Raw genomic sequence first — 20274 nt, forward strand, 5'->3', positions numbered from 1 at the left:
ATAAACAGTTTCTGAGGAAAAGAATGATGATCATGCCTGTGAGAAGAACACTACTTCTCAAGTTGATTGCATTGAGAAGGAGACGACTCTGGAAACTCCAAACAAACATCTTGAATTTTTCATTCATGGTGATGATTGCAGGTTGATTCCTGTTGAATTTGACTCTGCTACCACAGAAGATTCAAATCAAAGTAGGTATAAGGCCAACGGCGACAATTTTATTCTGGATTTTGACACAAGTGATGATGCTAAAGCTGCGTCGGTTATTGAGAATTGGCACATTTCTGAGGAGAAAATTGTGGCAGGATTTTCATGCCAAGAGAATACAAAGGCCTTCAAGGTCAATGAGATTGAATCAATTCAATTACAAGAAGAGGAACAACATTTGGAGCAAGATTGTCAAGATGTGAAGATTGTTGAAACCATTGAAGATTTGCACAAGGATGATAATGCTGAACCAAACATGGAAAGAAGAGATGGAGAATCATGTTCAGATGTTTCAACAGGTTACATGTTAGTTGTTATTCTATTCTCTTACTTGATTTTCTATGTTTATTGAATGAGTATCAAAGCCAAGATATTGTCTTGGATACAAGTCAAAGGATACAAGAAGATCCATCTACTAGCACAGTCAGTTATCAACTCCAGGATCATAGTGGTAAGCCTTAACTTCTTATCTCGTTCTTGTTAGAAATTTTTTCATTCTATTTTGTGACATTTTTCAATTCAATATATATGTAGGCCATGAGAAATTAGAAGAATTTGTGGAATTCAAAACCATGTCACTTGAAGTGAGAATGCCAACAGTAAATAACCATTTTTCGGAGTCTTCTGAGATTCATGAGAATGAGGAAGAAATGGTGGTCGTTGTCTGGTCTTCGTCTGCGCAGTGGTCTGGTCGCCGTCATGCTCAACTGTTCTTCGTCATTGTCTGCCTAGACTGCTCAGATTGAAGGTCAGTGCTTATTATTAGGGCTTGTCCTTTGTTTTTTTAATGTTTTGTTCAGAAGTGAGAACAAAAATTTAGGATTTTGCTAGTGCTACTTAGATTTTTTTTTTGAATTTTTTATTTTGGTTCTTTGTTTTTCGGTTTAGGATTCTGCTACTGTTAGTACTATTCAGATTAAATTGTTGAATGATTAACTCCGCTCTTTGCTGTTGTGTTGTACTCTGATTTGTTGCTTTTTTTTGTGTGCTATGTAAAAATAATTGTGCTGAAATCTTAATAATCTTGGTTAACTTTTGGAAAAGTTTGTTAATTTTTGCATAAAATTATGCTAAAATTTTGTTAAAATTGTGATTAGTCTGATGTCTGTTGAAAAGATTGCTAGTTTGGTTTTTTCCTTTTTTTTGTGTTGCGTTGAAAATAATTGTGCTAAGACCTTGATAATTTTGATTAATCTCTAGAAAAGTTTGTTAACCTTTTCATAAAATTATGCTCAAATTTTATTAAAATTGTTATCAGTATGTTGTTGAAAATATTGCTAATTTTTGTTATATGTGTGTATCCCAATTGTCGTATGAGAAACAGTAACAATGAGGTGATATTTGAGTGTGATGACCCGTTACTATTGCGCACTCGGCGAGTAAGTTCGTTGTCGGAGTTGAGGAGTCTAATATTGAGTAACCTTGGTGGTTTAGGGAGAAAAGAGATTAGAAAGGTGGGGTATAGGTTGCTAGTACGATTGGAAAATATAGTTTTTCAGTTTCGACTCCATGGAGATGAGCATGTGCGCCTCATGTTTGACATCCATGGGAGAATTATGGCGGAACAAGTAATGGCGCTTTCCGTGGAGATTCGTGATGTTGGTGGCAGTGGATCCGTCCACTCGACCTTTGTGCAGGATGACCCACCTCTTGCATTCCATTGATTCATGTTGCTAGTCCAGTGAAAGACATAGATGTGGATGATAAAGATTCCGGCGAGGAATATGTTGTGGATAGCAATGATAGTGGTTCTTCTGAAGATGATGATGAGGAGGAGTTTGTACTAGAGACGCGGATCAATGCAGCGGCGCGCTATGTTTTGCCTCCCCCCACCCAATTCTTGCGCTATCCGATGTACCAAGTCACTATCTTGATGCATGAGAAATCTTCGTTTTTCAACACCAGAAAAGACGATTACAACCGAGACGATGGGATGGAGTTTCGGGTCAGTCACAGATTAAAAAGCAGAGATGCAGTAACGCAAGGTGTGAAGAACTACATCATTCGTAGAAGTGCTGAGTACTGAGTTGTCGAATCGGACCGATTAAAATACCATGTGCATTGTTGCCAATCTGCAACTAGATGTCCCTGGAGTCTCCGTATAGCCCTCCGACAGAATTTCGGATATTAGTGAGATCAAGTTTAATTGTGGCGTTTTTACCCATTTATCATTGTTATATCTGGTGTAGTTTTTAACCATAAATATTTTATTTCGTTAGGGAGGTCCAGAGGGTTGGTAAAGCGCATACGTGTTTAGCACCCACCATGTCTTAAGACCATTGACAGTTGGACATCACCCTTATCTGCAATGGCATCCTGCTGTTGATACAGTCCAACCCATCCGTCAGCATCCCGGTCCTGCTGAACCACTGGAGGCCTGTCACCAAGTAGTCGTTCCACCAACTCCCAGATCTCGATGTCATATCATCTGTAGAAATCATGGAAACACCCCCACTAACTCTCCATGCGCGCGTAACCCGATGTGGTACACAATGTCCTGCAGAGTGATGGTGCCCTCACTCCATGGTAGGTGGGACGTGTGGGTCTTCAGACGTCAGCGCTCCATGAATGTTGTGATCCGGGAGTTGTCAAAGACAAAGTCCCTGAGAGACACCGTGTCGCTAAAGTCAACCTCCTTCAAAAATGGGACGATGGCATCCAGTGATACAAGTGTGTGACTCACTCGCTGAGGAAGAAGTAGGCGAGACATCTAACAAAAAATAAATTATCACAATTAAAAAAATAAAATCCCAATAAGCATTGACATAACAAATTGAGTTAATAATTACTAAGTTAATTAATTAACATCTTCTCAATAGGTTAATTAAAATAAAAATATTTACTAAAGTAATTAATAATCTAATTAATAATTTTTTACTTAATAATTTAATTTAGGTAAATACAAAATTACATAATTGTTTACTTAAAAAATAACTTCTACTTGGATAATTAATAACTAAATTCATAAATTAAGAAACATATACTTAATAAATTAACTTCAAAGAAAACATTTATCATAATATTTAATATTTAAATTAATAATTATGTACTTAATAATTTAACTACAAAAGAATCATAACCACATCCCTAAAATCATACTTTATCAGTGACTTTTTACTGACTATACATTTAGCCACCTAAACCATAAATTGTATATTAATTCTTGGCAAGTATCCTGACCATGACTATACATATATGCGATAACATAAACATGAAGATAACAAAACTAACCGCGAAGTCGGCTGTCCTGGCGACATGCCATGTCACATTCAGTCGATTGATGTCCGGATCACGTACATCTGCACGCGCCATCCATCTTAGAGTTACTTAACAATATGGTCAGAAAAGAATAAAAGAGAGAAAAAAGTAGTTGAAAAGTTGAAAATGGGGCTCGAAACATTGCTCTCAACGACATGTATATATAGGCCGCACCCAGACTTATCTCATTTATAGTGTAAACGAGATAAGTTTACACATATCTCGTTTACACTATAAACGAGATATACACATGAATGGCTCTATCTTATACTCTTATCTCATTTACAGTATAAACGAAATATGTGTAAACTTATCTCGTTTACACTGTAAACGAGATAAGACATGTTACGTATTTTCGTAATTATTTTTAAAATGATTTATTTTAGTAAATAAAATATTTTTTATTTATTTAAAAAATCTCATATTCTCATATTTACTTACCTGCCAAGACTCACTTCTCCAAATCCCCTGTGATCTCGATATCTCGCTTTGTCCAACACCAGAACGGCAACGTACTTCTTTGTCTAGCTTTATTCCCATCTTTTCACTGCGGCTACTGTTACGTCTTCTCTTTCCATCGTCGCTGTAACTATGTAATGTCTCTCAATATCTTGATTTTGATTAATTGATTATTGAATATTGATTACTTTTTTTGTTAAGAATATAGATTAATTCAATTTTTAAATTTCTATCATTTTTTTATTAGTTCTGGTCATAGTTTTAAAAATCGAACCAGATCGGTTGATTCAACTGGATTAACTAGAAATCGGTCACCAAATTGATTCGATTAACCTCATAAATTGTCTAGTAAAAAATCGATCAGAGAAGCAGTCAAACCGACAATTAATTGATAAACCGCCAGGACTGGCCGGTTTTTTAAAGAGTTTCCAGTCCGGATATCCAAACGACGCCGTTTTAAAGGTCCTTCTTATGCGAGCCAGTCCCACTCCCACCCCTCTTGGCCTCTCCTCAGTCCTCTCTGAAACTGAAGAAAGTTTGAAATTGAAAGAAAAAGAACCCTAACAACCCACCGCCACCGCAGACCCCACAGCCCCGCATCGTTGTCATCGCCGAATCCTTCTCTCCCTTCTCTCTCTCGGTCGCCCTCTTTGTCTCTCTGTCGCCGCTTCGTCGCTCCTCGTCGTGGGTCGTCGCTGCTTCTCCCTTCCTCCCCTGCGTCGTTTCTGCTTCTCTTCTCCACACCGTGTCTCGCCGTTGTTGCTTCTCTTTTTCGTGTGGTGTCTCTCAGTCGCAGTTTATCTCCATGACCAAATTTTTCAAAATTTCAACCCTCAGGTCTCAAGTCTCAGACTAACTCTCTCTGACTCTATCTCTCTGACTCTATCCCTCTGAAATTTGAAATTTATTCTGAATATGCATATGATGTATTATTGATGATTCTGAGTTTTGAGATATTAATTTTTTGAATTTTTATTTGAATTCTGTCGTAAATTCAATAGTTTAATTTATTAATTCTGCTGAGATTGATTTTTAAATCTAATCTGTTTTACTTGTTATTTTGGTGAATTGTTGTTTTTCTCTTATTGATTCAAAATAGAAACATTGCCACGATTTTACATTGAGTTGTTTATGCTGATTTTGGATTGGTGATTCTGGTTGCTGATCTTCTGATTCTGAATTGTTGATGGTGCTATGGTGCATGCTTCATTGCATTGTGCTGGACTGCTGAATCTTTTCTGATTTTGAGATGTTTATGGTTTGATTCTGATTGTTTCGCTGCATTGTGTTTATGTTGGAATTTTTTTGTGTATGCTGTTTTTTTTTTATATTTTGTTGTTGATTATTTGTGAATTTTTAATCATAAATTATGAAATATTGTAAAATTTTAAAATTTATCAGCTTAAAAATTATTAAATTTAAAAATTTAAAATTATATATTAAATTTTTTATAATTTTATCATATATTTAATTAAACTGGTTGAACCCTGATTGAATTCCGGTTGAACTTTTGAACCATTGAACCAGTCACTCTACTGGTTCATTGACCGGTTCGGTTCTTGCAACCTTGGTTTTGGTGTTTTGCCTCTTTATGAGGTGAAAATACAATTTGTGATTAAGCTTGATACATAGAGCCTTAATTTGCTTATGTATGATTAAACCTTGTTAATTTATTTAAGGACGAACTAATTAACATTCTGGAGCCTTAATTTGCTTGTCATTGGAATTTAATTAAAGATAAACGGAAGGAGATAGCCAGATAGGCCTTAGTTTGCTTCTGTTTTGCTTGCCATTTAGGTTCACTAATTCATCTTCATTAAACACAATGCAATAGTTCCTTTCACTGCCTTGCATGTAATTGTTTGTAGTTCTTGATTTATCTTTTGTTCCTCTTTGGATCTTCGACAGACATTTCAGATGCCGAACAACTGTAGTATGTGCGCTGAGTAAAAGCATTTGCTTCATTGTTACATGTTATTTTCCTTTAAATTTCTTGCTTTCCTTTGAATTTGGACATTAATGAGAATTCAGAATTGTCAATATTTGAAGAAAATTGTCAAAGTCTTATTACATTTTTCTCCATGTCTGGACAATACAATCAGCTTAAACATAATAATTAACAAGAGTATGAATGGATCAGTTTGGCCCTTGATTTGCTATTGTTATGTAATCTGGTGTTTTGATGAATTCAACTATTGATCTGTCATTTTTGCTTCTGAACCTTGGTTTGCAATTGTTGCATCTGAATCAATCCCAGATTTCATACTTGATTTTCAATAATACAAAGGAAAAACTATTTGGATTTCTCACATACTCTTCCAACAACAAAGATCACACCATTCGGGCTATTAAAAAGAAAAAAAAAAGTTTCTCCTTTTTCAGCTTGAAGGACTCTCCTTTTATAGTAAAAGATTTGCATACTTGAAAGAATGTTATATCCTTGTTATTTGATAATGTTATTGACTGAGAAAGAAAGTTTTACGGTTTTTTGCACCCTTCTTCCCTTCAAGTAGGAAACATTTAATGAAAGAATTTGAAATAATTAGTATATTGAGAGAAAGAGAGAATTATGAGAGTTACTCAACTCTACTTCCTTTATATAGGCAGATTACTGATCCTTGGTTTGCTATTATTATGTGATCTGATGGTGCTGATTATTATTGCTTCTGAATGTAATGGTATTTCTGCCCCTCTATATTCGCTGCATCACATTCTCTATTCTGAACCATCAGTCGCCTTCTTCAACTTTATCACATCAATATATAACTCATTTTATAGTCAATCAATTCACTTACAACTACTTGTTTGTGGTTCAATTCATTAACTCTCAAAGGAGTTGTACAATGCTTAGGTAGAAATATTAAAGAAAAATCTTTGCTCAAAGTTAAATTGCAATGATTAACACCACCTTCTGCTACTATGAATTCAAACCAAAAAAAATGAATTAGACTAGTTACAAGAACATGAAAGCATGGATTAGGGAACATGGAATTAATGTGAGTTGAAATTGTTTGCAGCAGCCACTGTAGATTAATTACAGGCACATGAAAGCATGGATTATGGAACATGGCATAATTCATATTTTAGATGAATTCAAACCATAAAGTCTGGAATTTTTATTTTACAAACCTCGACTTCTTGATGAACCTGATGACTTAATTAACATGTGGTTTTGTTCCGAAAAAATAAAGATTGATCACTGCATGAGAAAAGACTGGCCAAATGGAATAGTAAGATATATTCAAAGTTGATTTTGTGGACAGATCCTAAGGTAAATTATATCATTTCTAATAATGTTTGTGCGCACACTGAATTTAACATTCAACACAATATACATAAGAACCAATAATCATTGATACCTGCAGATAACGCATATAAGCACCTAATAGCTTAACTACTAATCATTGATACCTGCAGATAATGCTTTTGATTGGATTGCCATAAATCTTCTTCAATAGTCGCTTTGCCATTTCTCGCAAGTTGAAAAATGAAGTTTCTTGATTGGTACTTGAAGATTGGGGTCGTTTCGGCTCTGGTTGGGGCTTCTATGGAGTTGTTCATGATCAAAACTGGTTTCTGTGTGAGAAACTTCCTTATTGATTATCTTAATACTTGCACTTTCCATTCCTTACTATTATCTTCTTTTCTCATTTTTCTTTACGTTCATTTTCTCGTTCTTATTAATACTGCCATTTTTAACTTATGATGCTCTCATATTCTTGTTAATTTGATTAGTGTGACCTTATGAGTCATTGGTTTTGTTATTTGATAAAATTGCATCCGTTGCCACTATTTACAACATACAACTACAGTGTGTGTCGTGAGTTCTTTGACTATAATTTTGTTTAGTAGGTTCTCTGTTTTTTTCAGTTTGTAGAGACTTTCCAAAAGATGATGAAACAGAACATAAATGACATATAAAACTGAGGCTGTGTTTGGTTATTGTCCAAGGATAGTGGGGGAAGGCTCACGGAGGGACAAAAGACTATTGGTAGCTCCCAGGACGGCATGGACTTGGGTTGAGTTGAGAGGGAAGAATTGGAACAGTTAATGAAATTACATTCCCAGTGTGCTTTCTTTCTTTTTTCCCCCCTTGTATTGTCATTTTGCCCCTTTAAAATATAAACCTTAGAATGCCTCTCTCCCTATAACTAAACATGCATAGACACAAATTTGTGTCTCCGTCCCTGCACCCACTGTCCTCGGACATGCCAAACGCAGCCTGAGTTCCACTAGTTTCATTCTTTTCTCAACTAAACTTTGAATGAAAATAGGAAATGAAGGCTTAAACCACCACTCAGATCTTTAAATTCGAAAAGTATCACTGTCTTCCATGTAAGGAATTTTTGGGAAACACATGGCCGATTTCACGTATTTCTTCGCCTCAAATTTCTTGCATACTCAATGAACTGTATTTTTGCATATGAGCTAGATGTTAAAGATTTTTTTTCTTAGGGAGTTTTTGTGGGCTTTTGATTTTGAAGGGGAAAAGAAAGGGAAAGGAGGGAAGGGCTTGAAATTGTAGGTAAAGTGAAGTCCATTTTACTTTTCAGACCCTTACGTTCTTTCCCCATCAAAACCCTTGTATCTGTTCACAATTGTGTGTGTGTGTGTATGATGTGTTAGCGCATCAAATATATCAAGTGAATGTTTTTCTTATGAATTAGTTGTTGATAGTTGTTTTTCTGAAGGATTTGATTAGATCTTGTGAATTTTATGCAGTTAAGGGTATGTGTGTTTGAGGGATAAAGTTGGGGTGGTCATCTCCATAACTCCATGAACTATTTAACTTTATTAAAAGAAAATTGATTAATTTTTCTCTGCATCATACAGATGACAAGGTAACTGTTTTGGAGTCAGAAAAGCGAGCCTGGGAGAATTCCCCCGAGGCTCAGGCAGTTAGAGATGCTCTCAATCCTTGGAGACATGTTGAAGCAGAAAGAACAAAAAGGTCTTAACTCAAGCATGAAGCGTTTTCTTAAATTTCATGAGTGTTTTATCAAGATGTTGAATTAATATATTCTGGAATAAACTCATAGCATTTGAAGTACCCATCCAGTCGTGGTTGCAGTAACTCGTCTGCCAGCCAACAAATTGTGGGCAAACTCTATTGATCGCTCCCTTCAATTTTGTGTTACTGCTATCAGGCTTTTCAGTCATGGATTAATTCTATTCAGCTCTTGATGATGTTTCGAAAGTTATAGGTAATACACTACAACACCAATCTTAAATTGTGCACCTAATTTACCACTGTGACACAAATCTTCTAATATTGTGAATCTTCTGCATTTTATTTGATGTTAAATTTTGCCAATCTTTTCCAATTTTTTACCCCTTCATATCCTATAGACTTCTTAGAAGGTGATAATTTCAAGAATTAGACCCTAATTCTTATTTCATTTTTCACATTAGGTTGGGAATATGTGGTATACTAAGAACAATTTTGTGATGACCTTAATTGCTCAAAAATGAAATTTTTAATGGTAGCTATTTTCAGGCCTCAGAAAAAAAGGGATTATAATTATAGTTGGTATTTAATGATGTGGTATTGATTATGTGATTTAGATGGCTAAAGTTTATTCGAGTCTGAAGCTGATTTTCTTTGCCCTTGTTTCCCAATTGTGTTTGTATGCACAAATTCTTATTGTGTATGGGACGTCGCCCTCCAACAGGGGAATAATCCTTAGCAAAATATTGTGAAGGGTCTTCTCCATCACATTTTTCTTCTTCTTTGTCCCATTCTTTCCAACCACCATATTTTTCTTCCTATGTTGTACTTTCCCTGAAAAAAGTTGCATATTCATTGAAAAAGAATGTGTTTTATCAAAGGATCTTGCCTTTATAAAATTTTTAAAGATTTTTGATATTCATTGAAAAAGTTGCATACATCTCTAGTTGGAATAATTTTCATTTATATTTTAAAAAAATTACTTTTGATATATTGACTGTATAAATAATTTTATCTGGTCGTCTAACTAAATTTGAGTTTAAATATTTTTTAAATAATAAATTTGAAATTTAATTATTTTTAATAATGTTACAAGTTACAACACACAATTGTATGTTTGTGTACAATTTTTTATGCTGTCAATGTACGAAAATTAAATTCTATCTTAAATGAATATATTAAGTTGATTTCCAATTATTATTAAATTTAGAATTGTATTTTGAAAGGTGAACTAAACAAACTAAGAGTAGAATTCACAAAAGTAAAGAGTTCTCTTCTCTATAAATGTTGATAACAAAAGAGGAAAAAAAAGAAAAACCAAAGAAAAAATGAATATCATAACCAAAGTAACAAAAGCAATTACCTTATTTGATGCATGAATAATTCTAAAAGGTTCGCTAATTATTAAAATGAAGTTTTGTGAGCTATATACATGCATGTTGAAATTTCAAGTATCATGCACCGAAATATCGTAAATAACTTAATAAATTATACGAACAGGTTAAATGAAGAGGCCATAATACAAGTAGCCAGTCAAACTTTAATTTGGACAAATGGACTATAGTAGTGAACATAATTGAGGCCATAAGACCTTCACACAATTTAATAAAAGTATATTAATCTATTTTTAATCAATGTAAGAATTTATTATAACGCTTGAAATTATTCATAATTTCAAGAACATTGAATTTATTAGTAGTCAAAAACTTTTCTTTGGTAGTAACCTTAACGAGTGTTTGACATTGATTGGTAATAACTATTGAATAAGTACAAGTAGAGAATTAATTTTTAATTAGTTAATAGTAATTAATTTTTTTGTAATTTTTTTTAACTTTCACATTCTGGAAAATTTAGGATTTAAAGTTAGAATTTAGGATTTGTTATAAAATTTAGAACTTATAATTTAAGTTTAATATTTAAAATTTAGAAAGTAAGATAAAAAATAATTAAAAAAAAATAACTAAAAATTAGCTTTTAATTAAATGCATAATTATTATCTAAAAGATAATCCTTCTGGTTATTGTATTACGATTAAGGATAAAAATGGGTCGAGCAGGTCCATGTTGTAAATAGATAATTCAAACTTAGGCCTGTTATCTTTTATATGCTTTTTTTAGGTTTAAGTTTGGCTTGTTTAAAATTCGACAAACCTACGAACCTATTTAAAAAATCTAAATTGTAACTCAAGATAATAAACTTAAAAATTTTAAATTGACATTAAATATATTCCAAAATATATAATTCATAATTTCTAAAATAATTTATTTATATATCAATCGTTAGTTATATATCATAATTATACTTACTATCTATAAATTTTTTCTTTGAACAAAAAAACTATAATTTTAATTAATCTTGACTATTGATTTTTTTTGTTTTGTTTTGTTTTATAATAAATAATTAAAGTCTAAACTAAGAATAATTTATTTTTATTAAAAAAAAATTCTAACGAATTTTGTAAACTTTTTATAAAGATTATGATTTGACATTTTAACTAATAAGGCTTTACAAAAAATCCAAATTTATCCTGTTTAATAAAATGAACTGAGTCAAATCAAACTTAAAACGAATCAAGTCAGGAGACTCCAACAAGTAGCTCAACCGACTTTCACCCTACTTTGTGATGCAGTGAAATCTTTATCTTCGTTATGTGGCTTAAACAACATATATAAAAATAAATAATGCTGATGAATAGTCAAATATGATGAAGAAGAATTAATTATTATATATATTGATGCATATAAAGAAGAGGATTAGCAAGTACCTTCTCAGTAGCTCTTATTATCTTTCTTACCAGCCTTGGGTGATTACTCTGTGCATTATTGGCTAATCAACATGATTATAAGAAATAATTATTGATTAGATTACTCATAATAAATATACATATACAAGAATAGAAAAGAAAGATTTACATATTAATTAATTAATATTATTATTGCTTATCTTGATGTTGGAATGAAGGTTAAAATTGGAGTAAAGACCAATCTGATTCCTATCTATTTTTACGAAAGATACGACGTTCTTTGTAAAAAGAAAAAAAAAAGACAATTCGATTTTTAACTTTTTTATTTTAGGATAATACGATTTTTCTGTTAAAAAATTTATTAAATAATAACAAAAATTAATTTTATGGGAGTTTTATTTATAATTTGTGGGGTTTTAAACTCTACAAAATTTTTTCAACATCATTAAATGAGGGGCTGAATTGGCGTGACAGTTTTCTTGATCTTCGTGCACAATTTAAAGCTCAGTTATTGGGCCCGTTATTCCTTGCTTTCTTATAAGAGCTTTGTGGATTCTCTTCTCCTTCTTTTCTCCATTTTCGCGACTCTCTCTCTCCATTTTCCCTTTGTGAAAGAACTTTTCTCCGTTGCTTTTCGATCATCCTTTCTTCCAAGATTTTCTCTTTCTTGGGTTCCCCAGAGGCTTCCTTCTTGGAGAGGAATGTTCGCGCTACTGCTGTTTGACGCGCCCTTCTTTTTCATCTTCCATCCAGGTTTGTGTTTTAATGGTTTTCGCATTTTTTACTTGCTTTAGCTATTGCCTTGAATGATTTTGGTAAATGTTGGTAGTGGTTTTGTTGTTTCTGTTTTTGATGATGATTCACTGCATTTCCTGAAAAAGTTTCTTGCTTTGACTTGCCGTTTCTTGGAAATTCCATTTTCGCTTGATTACTGCTTTACAAAAAGGTCCCTTTTACTTTGCTTTGCCTTTCTGTGAACTTGAGGGGTTGTGGTTGGTTTGCTTTGGTTGTTTGCGTCTGTGTTGCCCCCAAATGTGTGATTGTGATGCTACGATGTTGCATGAGAGGGGCACCTTTTGGTTGAACATATTTCTTTTAAAAAAAAGGTTGTCTTTGATTTTTCGGGGTTTACTCGACTTCTTTGCCCCTGTCCGGGTTGTTTGTAGTAATGATCTCTTTTGCTGTTGTATTTGTAGGTGTAGCTATATGTCTCATTCTGTTCTAACGAAAATGTCCACTAAAAGTCCCTCCTGGCCTCCGTAACTGAGTAGATATTGTAGTCCTTTCTTTTGTAACCGTAGTGGATAGAGAGTACTGTGATGAGTTTCATAAGCATCATAGGATATGTGTCAATAGGGAAGATGAGAAGAATTATGAGCTAGTCGTTCCTGACCCTAAAGAGAAGGTTTGCTTCCCTCCTTTGGATAGCTCAGAGCATCCTTTTTTCTATGCTTATGATTATTTTTTCACTAGATTGGGTATTGCTCTTCCCTTTACCAACTTTGAGACAGAGATCCTCTGGTCTTGTAACGTGGCTCCTTCTCAGCTCCACTCTAATTCTTGGGCATTTTTGAAAAATTTTCAGCTTCTTTGCCGAGTGTTGGACATCCGACCTTCTGTTAGCCTTTTTCTTTATTTGTTTGTCTTGACCAAGCCTGGGTCGCAGAAGGGGAAGGCTTCTTGGGTCTCTTTCCGTGCTGTTCAGGGTAAGAAGGTCTTTTCCCTTTTTGACGAGTCCTTTCACGACTTTAAGAACCATTACTTTAAGGTTCGGGTAGTGGAGGATGTCCAAACTTTCTTCCTAGACGAGAGTGATGAACCTTTCTTCCCTCTTTTGTGCACGAGAACCTTGTAGTGACAAAGTATAGCATAAATAGCTTAGATGAGATCGAGCGAGCCTTTGTCGGTGTTTTGGAACAGTGTTGGGGTCGAGCTCCTCACTTGGACACGAAGAGATTCTTAGGGGACCCTAGTCTTCTCCGGTCTGAGTTAGATAATTCTCCGAGCTCTAGCTTTTCTCATTATCTTAGGGCTATATGTTTGTGATGATAATTTGTGTCTTTGTGTTCTTTTTCAGACATGGCTTCAAAATCTTCCTCGATAAGATTCTTGCATAATATGAAGAAGTCGGTTGCTACTCGCAATCTCCAGAGCCAAGAAACCATGGACTCTTCTTCCCGACCTCCTCTGAAGAAACCAAGTTCTGGTCCGGCTGTCCGGAGGAAGGTTATTCCAACTCCCTCTGTTCGCTTAATCTCTCCTGACCCGCTGTTAGAGAGTTTGGGCGTGCTGCCATCACCATCTCCTTCTGAGCCAATCCCTAAGAGGCAGAAGACCACTGGAGAGTTAGGTATTAATGACAAGGATTTTGATGGCCCTGCTTGGAGCAAGAAGCACATCCTGCCTAACAGCTAGATATCAATAGATGATGTGTTTATTTTGAACCACCTTCAGGACATGACTCGCAACTGCATTCGCGTGGCAGGGGTGGATACTGCTTTAGCTAAAGAGCTGAAAAAGTCTCCCCTTCATGCTTCTCAAGCCTTTTTGAAATCTGCCCGAGCTGATGTGGAGAGGTTGAATGGTTTGAAGGCCGAGTTGGAGGGGAAGAATGTTATGTTGGAGTCAGACTTGGAGAAGGCTCGTTCTTGAGCGGCCAAGGCTGAGGCAGCGTCACTACTGGCAGAGAAGATGAAGAAAAAAGCCGAGTCTCAGATTTATGGGGAGTCGATCAATATGCGGGAGGATATGAAGGCAGCTCAGGATGACTATGCCAAACTTCAAGAGCATTTGGTCGGGGGTATGGCTGAAATGTATGAGAATTTGAAGGCCCAAGTTTGGGACCTAGCCCCCGACCTTGACCTCTCTTTGTTCAGTACTGACAATGTTGTTGTGGATGGGAAGATTGTCCCAACCCTAGATGAGGATGAGGAGGTGCCTATGTCCGACCCCAAGGCTGGTCAGGCTCCTTCTGTTTCGAGGTCTGAGCTGAGCGTCAGCCCGAGGTCATCAATGTGGAGGCTTTTCCTTCGTCTCCTGAGATTATTGAGGCTGTTTCGGTTACTGTTCTTCCTCCATCTCCCCTTGCCAAGGATGTTGTGACAAGTGAGAACCTCAACCCCCTTTGATTTTCCTTCAGTTTATCTTTTTGAGATGGCTCGACTTGTGGGTCTTTGATACTTTAATTTTGTAATAGTTGGTATTCGATTTGAACTCTTTATTATCGGTTATCGTTTGCAACTTTTGTAAATAGTGCTTGATTTAAACCCTTTTGCTTTTCGAGATGAAGCTAGGTTTTTCGTAGTTGTTTTTCCCTTTTGTTTGTTAAGTAACTGAATTTCCTTTCATAGGTCCAACCTCGAGTAGTCGGCCTTTATTAAGTTTCTTTTACTGCTTGTTTCTTGTCCGATCTCATTGAGATCGCTTTATACGAGCTGTTTATGTAACTTCTTACATTAATTTGGACCTTGTCACTTTATCTTGCTGGCCTTTTTTAGGTCGGACAATGATTTTTGTGGTTTGTCGAGCTTAAATTAGTGCGTCTTCAGACATGAAACTTTTTAAAGGAGTAGAGATGGAGAAAATAAGATAGGTCTTTTATTAGAAAGTAGAGAACTTCTTTATAGAAATCTGGGGGCTTGGGTACCCCTAGCCCTCGTGCTGGTGCCTCATTAAAAACCCTAAAATTAGGAAAAAAATAGTACACCTTCGCACGAGGTTCGCTTTCTAACTATAGTACCTTCTTAGGTTACATGCGTGCCAAGACCTGGGGAGCTCCCGCCCTTGGAGGTCGGACACTTTGTAGTAACCTTTGCCTAGGACCTCTGTTATCTTGTAAGGTCCTTTCCAAATACCGGCCAGCTTTTCTTCCCCTGACTTTTGCACCCTGATGTTGTTCTGGATCAGGATGAGGTCGCTGGTGCTGCAGTTCCTTTTGAGCACCTTTTGGTTGTATCTTAGAGCCATCTTTTACTTTAGACCTTCCTCCGTAATCCGAGCTCTTCCTCGGACTTCTGGGAGGAGGTCAAGCTCTTCATTTTATGCTTGGACAGTGGCTCTTTCATTGTAGAATACCACCCTAGGTGATTCTTTGGTAACTTCTATTGGAATCATGGTCTCTATTCCGTAAGGAAGTTGGAAGGGAGATTCCCCTGTCATGGAGTATGGGGTAGTTCGATATGCCCATAAGACTTGAGGGAGCTCGTCAGCCCAAGCCCCTTTTGCATATTGTAGTCGGCGCCTTAACCCGTCCAGCCAGTATGACTTTGTTGGCTGCTTCAGCCCATCAATTGGCATGGGGGTGTTCTACTGAAGTGAAATGGTATTTGATTTTTAAGTCGACCACCAAGTTTCGGAAGGTGGAGTCAGTGAATTGGATCCCGTTGTCCGTGGTGATGGAGTGGGGGACTCCGAACCTTGTGACAATATTCTTGTACAGAAATTTTTGACTTCTTTGGACAGTGATGGTTGCTAAGGGCTCTGCCTGATCCATTTAATGAAGTAGCCAATCCCTACTATGAGGCATTTGACTTGTCCTGGGGCTTGTGGGAATGGCCCGAGTAGATTGAGACCCCATTTTGTAAACGGCCATGGTGAGGTCACACTGATTAGCTCCTTGGGTGGAGCGATGATGTAAGGTAGTCGTCGATCTAGAAATTTTTTCTCGATAAAAGAAATCACTTCATTGCAAGTATAGTTCTAAACTGACAAACAACCTTCAATCAAAGTTTAATTTTGGTTGTTCACAAGTTCAACCCAATAAAAATAACCGAGAGTATTGCTCCCAGGTCGTTCTCCCTAGTAATTACAATCGAGTACTCAATTATTGGTTATGAGATCAAGTGGGTTGATGACTGAAAGGGGCAAGAAATTAAATGACAAGAAATTTAAATGACAATAAAATAAAGCAAATAACTAAACATAGCAAATACTAAAGAGAGGCATTCATGGCAAGGATTGAGAATCTAGGTTTTCTATCCTAGTCATTAATCATAACACAATAATTACCAAGAGATAATCCTATTTCGTTATCTCCAACATCGGGAGAAAATCAAATAAAACTAGTTAACCTCAATCCATAATTCCTAATCAATTTACTAATTGAATTAGTAAGAGATTAGCGTCAATGGAAATAATATTAACTAACAACTCTAGATCACCAACATAAGTTGGGTATTAATGACTCAATAGCACCTAATTTCTCTTTCCAAGCCAAGAATATACAAAATCTACTCTAAACCTAAGGCAAGAATTTTATCAAACACTTGGAAGGCATAAAAGGAAAGCATGGTAAAATTGTAAGGAATAATAAATTCTACAACTACCCAATGCAAAAAAATAACAACAATAACTCAAACAAGCATTAAAAGAACATAAAACATAAAATTGCATTAAAAGAAATTAAAATTAACAAGAGTGTTCATAAACTAAAAAGAGGCATAAAAGAGAAATTAACAATGTAAACTAAGAGAACAAAGATGTAGGAACAAGAAATTGCAAGAAAAACTAATTGAAAACAAGAATTAAACCCTAAATCTAAAATGAAATTAAACTAAGAATCCTAATTTCTAGAAAGAAGAGAGAGCTTCTCTCTCTAGAACTAACCTAAAGCATGATTCCTACACTATCTAGTTGCTCCCCCCTTGTTCCCTCTTGAATTCAGCCTCTAATAGCTTCAGAAATGAGTTGGATTTGGGCCTGGATGGATTAGAAATCGCCCCCAGCGTATTGCCTTTAAGTTGGTCATGTGCCGCTTGTCGCGCGTACGCGTCGTCTGGCAGATGTCCTTCCCACGCGCACGCATCGGCCATGCACACGCGTCGCCATGAATTCTGCAAATCCTCATTTCTTCATGAATTCTCCACTTTACATGTTTTTCTCTTCACTTCTTCCATCAAATCCTTGCCTTATGAACCTGAAATCACTCAACAAACATTTCAAGGCATCCAATAGAATTAAAGTGAATTAAATTTAGCAATTTTAAGGCCTAAAAAGCATGTTTTCACTCTTAAGCACAAATTATGGAGAATTACAAAATCATGCTATTTTAGTGAATAAATGTGAGAAAAGTTGATAAAATCCTATAAATTCAACACAAGATAAACCCTAAAAATGGGGTTTATCAAGCTACATGAAAGTTGGCGTGTTTCTGGCACAGTGAGTACCATTTGATGAACTTGGCTGCTTCCCTCTGTAAGGTCAGCCAAAAGAAACCGGCTTTGATCACCTTCTTAGCTAGTGACCAAGCTCCCAGGTGGTTGATGCAGACACCACTGTGTACCTCCTCCAAGACTTCTTTTGTGTTAGAAGTTGGTACACACTTTAAGAGGGGTGTTGGGATTCATCTTTTGTATAAAATATTGTGGTCTAGCGTGTATCTTTATGCCTCTTTAATAAGTCTTCTGGCTTTCTTTTCGTTCTTGGGAAGTGTGATAAATTTGAGGTAGTTGACTATGGAGGTCATCCACCCTAAATTCTAATTGGATATGGTTAACGCCTCTGGTTTCAAATTGTCCTCCTCTTTTGAGATTGATGGTGTTTGTAGGGTCTCTTGGATGAGACAACTATTATTGACCCCTGGCTTGGTGCTGGCTAGTTTTGAGAGAGCATCAGCCCGGGCGTTAAATTTCCGGGTTATATGTCGAATGTCGCTCTTTATGAAGTGCGCCAGTTGTTCTCGGGTTACTTCCAAATACTTCTTCATAGTGGGGTCTTTTGCTTGGTAGGTTTCGTTAATTTGTGAAGTTATTACCTGTGAATTGATGGACATTGCCAGCTTCTCAGCTCCCACCTCTTTTTCCAGCTTCAGGCCAGTGAGTAAGGCTTCATACTCTGCTTGGTTGTTAGAGGCAGGAAAGTCGAACCTTAAGGATAGCACTATCCGAACTCCTTGGTTACTTTCTAGAATGACCCCAGCCCCACTTCCTGCTTTATTCGATGACCCATCTACGTATAGGCTCCATGTGGTCGGATCTCCTGGGCTTTTGGTGTATTCGACGACAAAGTTGGTGAGGTATTGCGGCTTGATTGTTGTCCGAGCCTCGTACTTTAGGTCAAACTCTGACAGCTCTACTGCCCATTGTAGCATCCGACCTACTAAGTCCGTCTTTTGTAGGATGTGTTTCATTGGCTGGTTAGTGAAGACTCTGATGGTGTAAGCCTGGAAGTAAGTTCGGAATCTCTGAGACGTAAGGATAAGGGCATAGGAAAACTTTTTTATGTTTTGATAGTTCAGCTCTGCCCCTTATAAGGCTTTACTGATGAAATAGATAGGTTGTTCTTCCTTCCCTTCCTCGCGTACTAGGGTGGACGCTACGGCCCAACTTGCCACTGCTAGATATAGGACAAGCTCTTCTCCTTTTATAGGTGGGGCAAGTATAGGTGGTTGTCCCAAGAAGACTTTGAAATCCTGGAAGACTTGTTCGCATTCTGGGGTCCACTCGAATTTTTTGTCCTTCCTTAGTGTTCCGAGGGTTACCTGAAACTGAAGGTCGATCTCGGAGGAGATCTACTGTGGTGGCCGGAGCTATCGAGTCCGACTTGTTGGATCTGGTGGTGCTGCTGATCCTCGATCACCGGAGGATGGCGGTACCTGCAAGAGACTCCGATGCTTAAGTTAGCACGGGCTTTAAGCAGGTTTTTGTGTAGAATCAAAGTATGAGTTATACTTGGGTTCTCCAGTGTATTTATAGCAATGTGGAGTGACCTCCCTTTGAGATAAGTTAGTTATCTTATCTTATCTTTTGTGGGTGGGTCCCCTTATCTTTGGCCTGCCGCCTTTAAGTGGGCTGTGATCTTTTGCTTTGGGCCTACTTGGGCCCTTATAGCAATTTGGCCGAGCTCTTTGGGAAGAGGTCGGTGTCGACCAACCTTTCTAAGAGGTCAGTCGTTTTGGTCTTCATCCAACCCGGCTCGCCTAACTCGACTCATGGTATGAACAGTGCCCCTGCTCGAGTTCGATCTTTCCCTTGAGGTCGTGTCTTTAGACTTCGATCCCTTTGAGGAAGTCGTGCTCGAGCATTTAGCTTTTGGTTGATCTCTTGTATAACTTCTGGCAGGATTGGTTCTGCTTGAATGCAAAGTATTCCTTTCTTTAATTGTAGCGCGCGTTTATGTTTTTCTTGGGAATGCGCGAGGGCTTTAAAAGCTCATTTAACTTCTTTTTGCCGTTTCCTCTTTTCCCTCTTCGTATTTCATTTTGAAATTAAAGAAGAAGTTTTATTTTTACTTTTTAGTTTTCTTCTTCCCTTTTCTTTTTCGCTCCTTTCTTGCTAACTCTTCTGATTTCACGCCCCTCAAGCCTCCTACCTTCTCTGTTCGGAAAGCTCTTCGTTGGTGCGTGTTTGCCGTCGCTTTCGTCTGAGCCATTATCGTTCTTGCTTTTTCTTCTCTGCAGGTTGGTATTTATTTTTCCTTTTTATGCTTTGATAGTCGCTTTTACTGTTTATATGCTTGCAAAATTTTGATTTTTATTGAGTTTGTCTTGAGAAGCTTGATTCTTTCTGCAGAAAAATTGCGTCTTTTAGTTTTTAGATCGACGTTGCGATTTTCTCTACTGCTCCCATGTGCGCCTTGTTGCTATCAGTAGCTTTTTCTTTTTGTTACTAAATGTATGAGGGAATGCTGGTACTTAGGTTGAGCTTTTTTGCGTGTTTGAAAA

General features: G+C 36.6%; 2 protein-coding genes across 6 annotated transcripts; one reads left to right on the forward strand and one right to left on the reverse strand.

Moving 5' to 3' along the window:
• The first annotated feature begins 4348 nt into the window (after nucleotides 1-4348).
• On the forward strand, nucleotides 4349-9238 carry LOC112727289 (uncharacterized). Of its 5 annotated transcripts, XM_072209157.1 has the most exons (6): nucleotides 4422-4761; nucleotides 7116-7195; nucleotides 7342-7502; nucleotides 7881-7970; nucleotides 8758-8875; nucleotides 8964-9238. In XM_072209157.1, the coding sequence occupies exons 3-6, from the start codon at nucleotides 7412-7414 to the stop codon at nucleotides 8968-8970; spliced, it is 306 nt and encodes a 101-aa protein (XP_072065258.1). In that variant the 5' UTR covers nucleotides 4422-4761; nucleotides 7116-7195; nucleotides 7342-7411; the 3' UTR covers nucleotides 8971-9238. The 5 variants fall into 5 exon arrangements, with proteins under 5 accessions (XP_025632754.1, XP_072065261.1, XP_072065259.1 ...); XM_025776969.3 differs by lacking the exon at nucleotides 7116-7195 and having other exon boundaries at nucleotides 4349-4761; XM_072209160.1 differs by lacking the exons at nucleotides 7116-7195; nucleotides 7881-7970 and having other exon boundaries at nucleotides 4349-4761.
• Nucleotides 9239-18090: 8852 nt separating this feature from the next.
• Nucleotides 18091-18702, reverse strand: LOC140176699 (uncharacterized). Its single transcript, XM_072208243.1, has one exon. It carries the CDS (start codon nucleotides 18700-18702, stop codon nucleotides 18091-18093), a length of 612 nt encoding a protein of 203 aa, XP_072064344.1.
• Nucleotides 18703-20274: the final 1572 nt, after the last annotated feature.

The sequence above is a fragment of the Arachis hypogaea genome, chromosome 12 (assembly GCF_003086295.3).
Source record: "Arachis hypogaea cultivar Tifrunner chromosome 12, arahy.Tifrunner.gnm2.J5K5, whole genome shotgun sequence".
NCBI lineage: Eukaryota > Viridiplantae > Streptophyta > Magnoliopsida > Fabales > Fabaceae > Arachis > Arachis hypogaea.

What these genes read in the sequence shown, in the direction of transcription:
- LOC112727289 (XM_025776969.3), top strand. Translation starts at nt 7,412, where the DNA reads ATGAAGTTTCTTGATTGGTACTTGAAGATTGGGGTCGTTTCGGCTCTG. An exon ending in CATGATCAAAACTGGTTTCT is followed by an intron (nt 7,503 to 7,880) that starts GTGTGAGAAACT and finishes GTCCAAGGATAG; the next exon opens with TGGGGGAAGGCTCACGGAGG. An exon ending in GAGAGGGAAGAATTGGAACA is followed by an intron (nt 7,971 to 8,757) that starts GTTAATGAAATT and finishes TGCATCATACAG; the next exon opens with ATGACAAGGTAACTGTTTTG.
- LOC140176699 (XM_072208243.1), bottom strand. Translation starts at nt 18,702, where the DNA reads ATGCTACAATGGGCAGTAGAGCTGTCAGAGTTTGACCTAAAGTACGAG.